Source organism: Bison bison, unplaced genomic scaffold, assembly GCF_000754665.1.
Source record: "Bison bison bison isolate TAMUID 2011002044 unplaced genomic scaffold, Bison_UMD1.0 scf7180017864263, whole genome shotgun sequence".
Lineage (NCBI taxonomy): Eukaryota > Metazoa > Chordata > Mammalia > Artiodactyla > Bovidae > Bison > Bison bison.
The window spans coordinates 1,371,159-1,382,354 of record NW_011494835.1 but is presented as its reverse complement, the minus strand read 5'-3'; the positions used below and the strand labels follow the sequence as shown (position 1 = coordinate 1,382,354).

Below are 11,196 nucleotides of genomic sequence, written 5' to 3'. Positions count from 1 at the left end.
CCTTGGGTGGGAAATTCTTGCTTTAGACAGCTCTGCAGTGGGGAAACTTCCAGGTGGTCCGGGCCACATCCCGCCTGGGGGCTGTCACGATGACTCACACAAAGGGTAGGGAGAGGAAGCCACTGTGTTTCCAGAGGGAGACCCGTTTGCTTCCCCACTTGGTTTCCTTGGTGGGAGGGAGGACTCAAAATAAGGACCGAGGGGCCGGGGGGAGGACCCTGCGCGCGCGTGTGTGGGTGCCTGTACGCACACACAGCTCCCGAGACCTCGGGCGAGCCTGACTGCTGCGTGCTCTGACAGGTCCCAACAACCCCAGGCTCTGCTCCGCTCCCCTGTCACTCAGCCACTCCTCCTACCGCAGAGCGAGGAGCCCTCGCCCCGGCTGCCAGATCGGCTCCCGAGTGTGTGCGTGCATGCGTGTGTGTGTGTGTGTGTGTGTGTCGGGAGGGCGTGCTTGGTTACTCCACCTCGGTGCTATTACAGACCAGACTTGCCCCGAGCGCCCATCGCTGCTGCTTAAGCAGAAAACAGGCAGCAGGAGCCAGGAGAGATTTTTAACTTGGGTCCCACCGCCACCCAGTCAGCCCTCATGCAATGACCCTCACCCCCGCCCCCGCGCAGCCCGAGAGACTGCCGCACCTGTTTTACCTGCAGTCTTGGAACGAATCAATTCCACGATTGATTGGCTTTCTTGTGCCTGGAAGGAACGGAGGGGAGCCAGTGGAGCGCTGGAGAGAAAAAGCGCAGCCGCTTGTTTATCACCTGGTCTCAGGAAATGTAAAGTTCGGGGTTATTTGTCCTTTGGGCTCGGGGGCAGAAGCGGGAGATGAAGGCAAGGGGAATGAAAAGATTAGTAAAGTTAAAAAAAAAAAAAAAAGTGGGTAGCGGCCAGAGGCTGTTTTATTTTATTAAAGCAATGATTTCCCCACATTCGGATATCCTGTGCGTTTCTTGCACACATATTTGCAGCAAGAAATAATCACATGACTATGCATAGATTTTCATGTAGTCTTAAAAATATCTAAAACAGACGATTAAAATATTGATCCTCTGGTGGAGGGGGTGGCGAGGAGAGTCGTCGAGGTAGGTGTGAATCTAAACAAGGAACCGATGTACCAAATAAGGTGTCAAAGTGGAATCTGGTTGGTAAATCGGATCCTGAAATCCAGTGTTTGCTTTAGTCCTTATTTATGTTAGAGAGGACGGTAACACGAATTGTTGATGCAGGAAGGAAAGTTTCAAACTACAAGGACACTTGAGATGTTAGCTACACTTTAAACTCTCCTTGGTTTCATTTAGTCTTCTTTCTCCAGTACGTTTTTTTTTTTCTGAAACCTTTTTTTGCAGAAGAGTCATATCCCAAAAAGAGTTTTGTTCCATTTGATTTTGAGAAACCTCCCCTCTTTCTGCCCCTTCCCACAGGTACCCCCTTATACAAGGCAGACTTTTCTGCTTTGACATGTCTGATTTAATACTTTTCAGTTTACCATGAATCAGCCAAAACTGGCCTTCCCCTCAGTAACAGGTGTGGGCCTTTGAGGAATCTGTTTTATTTCAAACTTCAGAAACCATCCTGTGAGTGGCAGACTTGAGAATTCTTCATTTTAGCTGGTGCTATTTCCCTGTAAGAAAGGATCTTCCCCTCCTTTTTCCCCTCAATTCTTGCCCTGTTGTATATATGTCTGTCTGATGTTTGAAATTAGATCATAGCAGAACCATTTCTCTGAAGGTGTTCTGTTGTTTAATTTCTTCAGGCATGAAAAGGATTTGTAGAAAATTGTTGGGTGCTATTAAAAAGTTTTTCTAAAGTACTGAGAAAATTATTTTTGATTTCAAGAGTGTCTTTATTTAATTTGCATCTTTTTGTTTGGTAGGTGGCCCAGGCAAATAGTGTCATCCATTGGCCTGTGTCGTTACGGTGGGAGGATTGACTGCTGCTGGGGCTGGGCCCGCCGGCCCTGGGGACAGTGTCAGCGTGAGTATCAGCCGGGGACGCCAGCATCTGTGGGGGGCGGGCTGTCCACTGTCAGTCATGGCTTCACTGTGCACATCAGAGGGCTCCTTACTGAGCAAGGCTTCCTGGTGTGGTTCTGACGTGGGAGTTGCCCCTGACCTCTTACTCTGCCCCTTTCCAACCGGAATCCCCCCTACTAAAGTAAGGTGCCAGTTTTGTTATTCCCAGAGGTACCTAAGACGCCCATTTTAGCATTTGTCCTAGGGACTTCCAGCTCTTGTTTTCCCATCAGGCTTACTCTTTGCTGTGGGCTGTGAGATGGGGGTAAGATAATGAGTCTAGACTGTATTTACACTAAATAAACTCTGAACCTTACAGCACTTGTAAATTCCTTGCCATAGCTGTTGTATAAAGTGGCCTATTTGTAAATCTTTTTTTTTTTTTGAAGTGAGATTGTATTGACTGGATTCTAAATGGACCACCCAGTATAATCAAATAGCACTTAAAAAAAATCATTTTGAAGTTCTATGAGTAGTCAACATCATGTAATAAGTGCCAAATCAGAACACTGATTTTTTTTTACCTTTTCCATAATCACAAATGGATATTTTACTGGTAGAAATCAGAGCCACACCCCAGAAGTTTGAGAAATTCATTCCCACTTTTTTATCTACAACTTAAAATTTTATCTTTCCCAATTGCCCTAACAAAAAAATTCACAAAACATTCAAGTAAATTTCTGCCATATCTTTGGATCCCTAGATTGGTATGTCTGGTTAGATGGTGGAACTGAGTTGATTTCGATGTATTCCATTGTTTTTAACAGTAATAAAAAAGGGGCTTAGAGAAATATGGAAGGGTGGTTAAAAAGGCTGGAGTTGCAAAGGGAGGAGCCTGCCTTAGAGAAGTGTTGGCGAGGTGAGGAATCAGGTAAATTTCAGTTTGGAAAGCTAGGCATTTCTTAGTTATTTCAGTCTTTGGGGATGTCTGCCCCTAACTTTGTGAAAGAGGGAGAGTAACAGCCCTGGGTTGACGTCTCTGGTTAGGGAGGAAAAGGGAAAGGGGACTCATGGTTGTTTGCCCGTTCCTTGCAAGCCACTGGGTCAGACTTGTTGCACAGCTGGGTCACTGCTGCGTTTATTAAAGGCAGATGGTGGTAACTCCAGTTTTTGGTAAACAAAAGAACAAGGTAAAGCTTCTGTGCCCCTACTGGTTGGTCTGTTTCACGTTGTTTTTAAGGGAAGATGGTCAGAGAGAAGAATGGTACCTGATGGACTATAGTCTATGGTGCCACTTATGCCACTGGGGCAGAGGTGTTTGCACAGCTGGAGGCCACAGGTGTGGAATGTGAAGATCAGTCAGGTGTTGTTAAGCGAAAGGTGAAGAGAGGACTCTTCTCTTGACCCAGTCAATATACACACCTCTCCTGAATAAAAGATAAGTAGCTTCTTGGCAGGAAGGAAGGTAGTTTCCACCTCCTTCATTGCCTTTGTTTTCTGAACACTGCCAAAGCGAGTGTTGCAGCACTGTGGGGTGTGCACAGGCCCCCAGCCCCACCCAGGACAAGGCTGCCTGGCAGAGCGCACTGGAGTGCACCTCCCTTGAAGGCAGCGTGCCAGGGCAGTCGGCAGAGGCAAGTGGGAGGATATTTGCACTCTGCCAGCTGTGCTTAAAGAATTTTGAGGAGAAAACTCTCTTAGAGGTTCATCAACTGTGGAATTCCCCCAGAAAGAGCTGTTTTATGTCTCTTTATCTTGGAATTAAATTTGCTCTGATACACACTGCCTTGGCAGTTCTGAATTTGAATGAGTTTAAAGACCTTTGAAGTCCTGTGGTATGACAAAATCTAAACATCCAAGTGATTGCCTGGCATTTCATTTTCTGTGCAGTAGTTTTCCCAGCAGATACGGGACACTCTAATTTTCTGTACCTTCATTTTGTTTCTGAAAGACCGCACAAGCAGTCAAATATAGTATTTGATAGTATTTATCTTTTCTTTCTTGCATTGGATCCGAGGAAGCTGCAACGTGGCATGAGTTAGTTATTGAAATGGTGATAAATGCTTTAAGGTGATCCTTCACTAATCCCAGTGTATCTTAGATTTGATGAAAATTTGAGAGGCAGCATAATGGAGGAAATGTGGACTCTGGAGCTAGACTCCCTGGGTTTAAACTAGTTCCACCACCTATTAGCTGTGTGACCTTTAACAGATCATTCAGTCCCTCTCTGCTTTGTTTTGCTCATCTCTAAAATGGATCTAAAATAGTACAATACCTCCTAGGACCGTAACAGAGTTGAAGTAAATTATCATTTGTAAAGCATAGAAAACTACTCCAGGTATACCCTATTATGTGTGTCTGGTGAAATTAAATATAAAGGAATACTGGTGTTTACACAGTGTTGTGGGATGGGTCCTTATGTGCCATTAGACTCTTTGTTCTTTATACTGCCTATGTTTTTTAAAAAATGGTTCTGAGATTCTCTTTGTTGCAGTAAAATAAAATGCCTTCAGAAAGGGCCAGATGGATCTTTACCGATGGATGCTTCCTTGCCTGTGTTTTATTTTTGCAGAATCTCAGATGGTCCCAGCATCTTTTACCAGTTCGGAGATCCCTCTGTCTTTGTTTTGCTATAAACAGGTAGAGGAAAGTGTATATTGGGGGTGAGTCTGCTCAAAGTGGGAGTGAACAGCACCAAAAAGAGGCTTGTCAGGGACAGAAGGAAAACTCCTGATTGGTTTTAAAGAAAGCTTTTGTGAAATTTAAACCCTTGTCACTATATTTATTCGAGGAAAAGAGACTTGCTATTCTTTAACAGTTACATCTGGTAATGGATTACCTATAAAAATTCCGAACAGCTGCTGGGAAATTTAATGTGAAAAATGTTTTTGCCTTTCTGACCCTTGTATAATCTCAGAGTCCCTTTCCCATGAGGAGCGTTCTCCCTTCCTCAACAAGGTGCCCTGGGTCTCGTTTTTCTGAATGATTCACTTTGAAATTTTCCTTCAAATCAGCCCAGCAAAGCAAAAGGGAGAAATTCCCTCCTGCGTACAGTACCTCCCAATTTATCCCTTAGGAAAGGTGTAAGTTGGGGGAGATCTCACAGGCTAGAGCACTGACCCTGTGATGTCTATTCCATTTGGTTGAGCACATGTGAGATGTTTTGACTCAATATTTATGTGAGTCGAGTATATGTATTTACCCAAAAGATTTTTGTATTTCATTGAAATACAATGAAGTGAAGTGTATACAATGAAGTGAAAATGTATTTCATTTTCACTTGTTGCCCACCTTTTCATGGACGATTCACCTGGCATGGGGCTTGCATTGCTCAGCCTGCAAGTCCAGCCACAGTTCCGCCAGACCTCCCGTCCTTTCCTCTGGGACTAAGAAAGGAGGGACCAGAGATGCTCCCCAGCAGGCACAGGAACCATCCTGCATCCTGCCCATGCCACCCAACACTTCCACCTGGCCAGGGAAAGCACGCCCTGTTCCAGAAATAGGCAGGTTACGTTTTCACTGCACTTTCAGAGGTCATACCTGTATCTTCCTTCTATCCTTTGACTCTTTGTTTCATATTCTTGACTCAAACGGATCTCTACATGTTGAGGATTCAGAATTGGAGTTTCTAATTACCTGTCTGGGACTTTACCTTTATTGACTATTGATATAACTCTGGACTGGAAAAGGGAGGTTTCCTAGTATGTTTGCAGCACACCGGATGGGTCTATGTTTACAGAAGCACGTTAATCACTCAGAGGGTCACAAACTACTTGTTACTTGCTCTGTAGTTATTCTGCTTCACTTCCTTAACTTCCCCATCGTGTTAATGAGACATTTCAATTACTTTAACAATTTCTCTGCTCCTAACAAGTGGAGATCTCAGTAATAAAGATTTCTCGGTGTTTCTCTGATTTTAAAAAGCCATGCATGCCGTGGAAACAGTTCTTAACTAAAAGCACAAGACAATTTGAGACGACTGAGTGGAGTTCTGACGTTTGCACCTGATTGGCTATTTAACATTTCTCAGCAGCACTTTCCCAGTTTACCAGTGGATTCTAAGGTGCCCTGCAGCTCTAAATCCCACCTGAGAACTTCCTTTATTTTTTAAAGTATACAGGATCTAGACATTGCATTTCTGTATGGTTGTTTCTCTGTTTCCTGGGAGGTTTGGCTCTCTATGTGGCTGTAACAATAGTGTTTCTGTCGAAAGCACTTTGTAAAGGTGTGAAGAAAAATTCATAATGCAACTAGTTCTAGGTTTCAACAAAGCTATTAAGTTTCTGAGTTCTTTGGCTGTCCTTGAGCAATTATTCTTAAGACCAGGAAAAACTGTGGGAATTTTGTTATGTTTCTTTGGAGATTTTGGTGAGAAATAAAACCCACACCTAAAGTTTGATTTTACTTTACTAGTTCTAAACCTCATTTCCTCCTACCGTCCCCCGCCCCAAAGTTAGTAAAGGCTGCTGCTGCTGCTAAGTCACTTCAGTCGTGTCCGACTCTGTGCGACCCCATAGATGGCAGCCCACCAGGCTCCCCCATCCCTGGGATTCTCCAGGTAAGAACACCGGAGTGGGTTGCCATTTCCTTCTCCAATGCATGAAAGTGAAAAGTGAAAGTGTAGTCACTCAGTCGTGTCCGACTCTTAGCGACCCCATAGACTGCAGCTCACCAGGCTCCTCTGTCCATGGGATTTTCCAGGCAAGAGTACTGGAGTGGGGTGCCATTGCCTTCTCCTAGTAAAGGCTACAACTGTACAATTGCCATGTAAAGTGAAAATTCTGGATTCTTAAAAGTGCTTGATAAACTTACAGGTTAGTTCAAGGACTAACTCAAGGACTGAGAAACAGTAATTCATTCTGAAACTGTTTTGGAGTGTACCTCCAATAATTTCATTTGGATAATATGCGTTATGGCTAATGATCGTGGATCACTGGAAAGAATGATGAGCAAATTATTGAATGCATTATTGCTGTATGTCAAATGAAATGGTTATTAGTTGAAGCAGAAAATTTTAATACAGTAAATGAAACACTTAAAATTCATATTTTATTCCTCATTCACATCTGGTTTCAGAAATCCAGCCTCATAAAAGGAACATGATTTGTTCATTTTCGCTCCCTATGTTAGTCATTGATTTCATGTCCCTAGTCACAAAATACATAGATTACACCCTTCTTGGATTATTTGGATTTTGAATCCTTTTTTAAAATAAGAGTAAACGAGAAATACCGGAAGTGATTTTGAAGGCCACCTCTAGTGTTCCCACACTGTTCCTAGTGAGTGCCTTTCCCTTAGTAGTGAACAGCTATGGCAGCCTGCACTGGACATGAATCAGCATTTTATGGATGAAGCAGTTTTCTATACCCATACAACTGTATGCATCCCACCAGGAGTGGCTGGGAATCTCAAGGCGGGCTGCGCTGCTCAGAGCCATGTTGAAGACTGCCAGCAGGTCCTGGGCCAGCTTAATGGAGTTGAGCATGCTTCACTGTCTTAATGTTTATCAGCTTCCTCCTCTAATCTTGGGGTGAGAATGCAAAATGTCATGGTTTATTTTTGGAGGTAGGAATAAATGCTAGACTGTGGACCATCTTATAACTACTTTCAGCGCTCAATCTGAATTTCCACATCCTTAGGAAGTAGTCTTCAAGATAAACCAAACCACCCACTTTCCATGAAAAGGTTATTTAAGAATGGCATGTACTTTGGGTAACTTCAAGTGGTCCTGGAGTGTAGATTCCACACCAAAATCAACGCTGAAGAAGTTTGACTCTTTCGCATAGGTAGTTTTGGAGGATGAGTCTTCTTGCAAGTCAAGGTTCAGAGAAATTACCTTGTTCGTTCATTCTTTCCCTTGATTAGAACTGATCTTTATATCTTACTATTGAGAGCTACTAATTTCCTTAGAGGGCTTCCCAGGTGGTGCTAGTGGTAAAGAACCTGCCTGCCAATGCGGGAGACATAAGAGACGGCGGTTTCATCCCAGGGTCAAGAAGATCCCCTAGAGGAGGGTATGGCAACCCACTCCAGTATTCATGCCTGGAGAATCCCCTGGACACAGGCTGCAGTCCGCAGGGTTGCACAAAGTCGGACCCGACTGAAGCAACTTAGCATGCTCCTAAGATCCCCATTTCAGTTAATCTGGGTGGGTCTTAACGTTTATAGACCAGAAATGTTAGCACTTCTCAGCCTGGGATATCAGGTCAAGTGAAAGGAAGCACTTTAGTGGCTGGAAGTTCAGCTGCTTCGTCTGCCCTCAAATACCTGCCACATGGAGATGCTGCCTGAAAGCATATGCACCTCTGGTCCCAAGGAGCCGCTTCGGGCCCAGAAACGACACTGTTTCCTCCTTCGAAATTTTTTGATAAGCTTTGAAAAATGTAGGTGTACTCCTCACCCTCCCCTCCTGTGGCAATTGTAATGGTGGTTTTCAGATGTAGAGTTCATGTTATCTGCGTTTTCAGTCAATTGAACCAACCGCATGCATTTAAAATGACAATTCAGTGATGCTGAGTGATTCTGCAGTTTCCTTCGGTGAATAATGGAAGATATCCACAGGGGAGATGAAAGGGAAGAAGAGGAGCATTCTTAGCCTTAATTCTCATTACTTCCCACTCCCCTAACTATAGTGGATATTTTTGTCTTTCTCCCAGCAATTTTGTGCAGGTTTAAAATTTTTTCCCACTAATTTAAAAAATATATACATTTTATTTTATAAGAGTGTGTTCAGGTCCTTAAATACCCCTTGTTAGACAATATTACCAGGTTTTTGTATACTTTTCAGAAATATCTTACATATTTGTGGGCAAATTCCTGTATATCTCCACGCCTACCTCTTTGATGCAAATGAAAGCATGCTATATACCCCATTTACCTTCTTAAAAATGCATCTTGAAGGTCTTTCTTTATCATCAGTACATGAAGCAATTGATCATTTTTTAATGAATGTGTAGTATTCCACCATTGGAGAAGGCAATGGCACCCCACTCCAGTACTCTTGCCTGGAAAATCCCATGGATGGAGGAGCCTGGTGGGCTGCAGTCCATGGGGTCTCGAAGAGTCGGACACAACTGAGCGACTTCACTTTCACTTTTCACCTTCATGCATTGGAGAAGGAAATGGCAACCCACTCCAGTGTTCTTGCCTGGAGAATCCCAGGGACGGGGGAGCCTGGTGGGCTGCCGTCTGTGGGGTCGCACAGAGTCGGACACAACTGAAGCGACTTAGCATTAATATTCCACCATATGACTATGTTATAATTGATTAATCAAAATTCTTCCTGTTCATAAAGTAATGGCATGAAGTAAACCTAGTCTGTACCTTCTTTTTTCATATAATACTACATTTTGGAGGCTAGTTTTTATCAATTCATGTAAGCCTGACCCATTCTTCTAAATATGGATTACCATATTATTGTTCAATCGCTGAGTCGTGTCCAACTCTTTGCAATCCTATGAACAGCAGTGCTTCAGGCTTCCCTGTCCTTCACTATCTTCTGGAGTTTGCTCAGACTCATGTCCATTGAGTCAGTGATGCTATCTAACCATCTCATCCTCTGCCATCCCCTTTTCCTCCTGCCCTTAATCTTTCCTAGCATCCGATCTTTTCCAGTGAATCAGCTCTTTGCATTAGATGGCCAAAGTATTTGGAGCTTCATCTTCAGCATCAGTCCTTGCAATGAATATCCAGGGTTTATTTCCTTTAGGATTGACTGGTTTGATCTCCTTGCTATCCCTCTCCAGAGTTTTCTCCAACACCACAGTTCAGAAGCATCAGTTCTTCAGCCTTCTTCATGGGCCAACTCTCACATCCATACATGACTACTGGAAAAACAACAGCTTTGACTAGATGGACCTTTGTTGGCAAAGTAATCTCAGCTTTTGGACACACTGTCTAGGTTGGTCATGTTTTTCTTCCAAGAAGCAAGCATCTTTTAATTTCATGGCTGCAGTCACCATCTACAGTGATTTTGGAGCCCAAGAAAATAAAGTGTCACGGTTTCCACTTTTTCCCCATCTATTTGCCAGGAAGTGATGGAATCAGATGCCATGATCTTAGTTTTTGGAATGTTGAGTTTTAAGCCAACTTTTTCACTCTCTTCTTTCACCCTCCTCAAGAGACTCTTTAGTTCCTCTTTGCTTTCTGCCATTAGAGTGATACATTTTCATATCTGAGGTTGTTGATATTTCTCCCAGGAATCTTGATTCCAACTTGTGATTCATTCAACCCAGCATTTTACATGATGTACTCTGCATATAAGTTATATAAGCAGAATGACAATATACAGCCTTGATGTAATCCTTTCCCAGTTTGGGGCCAGTCTGTTGTTCCATGTCTGGTTCTAACTGTTGCTTCTAGTCCTACATATATGTTTCTCAAGAGACAGGTAAGGTGGTCTGGTATTCCATCTCTTTAAGAATTCCCAAGGTTTGTTGTAATCGACATCAAAGGCTTTAGCATAGTCAATGAAGCAGAAGTAGGTTTTTTAAATTCTCTTGCTCTTTCTATGATCCAGTGAATGTTGGCAATTTGACCTCTGGTTCCACTGCCTCTTCTAAATTCAGCTTATACATCTGGAAGTTCTCAGTTCACATACTGTTGAAGCCTAGCTGGAAAGATTTTGAGCATGACCTTGCTAGCATGTGAAATGAGCGCAATTGTACATTCTTTGGCATTGCTTTTCTTTGGGACTGGAAGGAAAACTGACCCTTTCCAGTCCTGTGGCCACTGGTGAGTTTTCCAAATTTGATGTATTGAGTGCAGCATTTTAACGGCACCACCTTTTAGGATTTGAAATAGCTCAGCTGGAATTCCATCACCTCTACTAGCTTTGTTCATAGTGATGCTTCCTAAGGCCCACTTGACTTCACACGCCAGGATGTCTGGCTCTAAGTGAGTGATCACACCATCATGGTTATCTGGGTCATAAAGATATTTTTTCTACAGTTCTTCTGTGTATTCTTGCCACCTCTTCTTAATATCTTCTGCTTCTGTTAGGTCCTCGCCATTTCTGTTCTTTATTGTGCCCATCTTTGCATGAAATGTTCCCTTAGCGTCTCTAATTTTCCTGAAGAGATCTCTAGTCTTTCCCATTCTATTGTTTTCCTCTATTTCTTTGTATTGTTCACTTAAGAAGGCTTTCTTATCTCTCTTTGCTATTCCCTGAAATTCTGCATTCAGTTGGGGATATCTTTTCCTTTCTCCTTTACCTTTTGCTTCTCTTCTTTTCTCAGCTATTTC

General features: G+C 43.1%; 1 protein-coding gene across 7 annotated transcripts in view; it reads left to right on the top strand.

Moving 5' to 3' along the window:
• Positions 1-11,196, top strand: part of NPNT (nephronectin) — a 97,809-nt gene that overhangs the window by 711 nt on the left and 85,902 nt on the right. For 6 of the 7 annotated variants that reach the window (XM_010848251.1, XM_010848248.1, XM_010848245.1 and 3 more), the window contains exon 2: positions 1,875-1,975. In XM_010848251.1, coding sequence (XP_010846553.1) covers positions 1,875-1,975 — 101 coding nt within the window. Of the gene's footprint in view, positions 1-499; positions 778-1,874; positions 1,976-11,196 lie in introns of those variants that run through there. The other variant, XM_010848246.1, reaches the window with a different exon arrangement.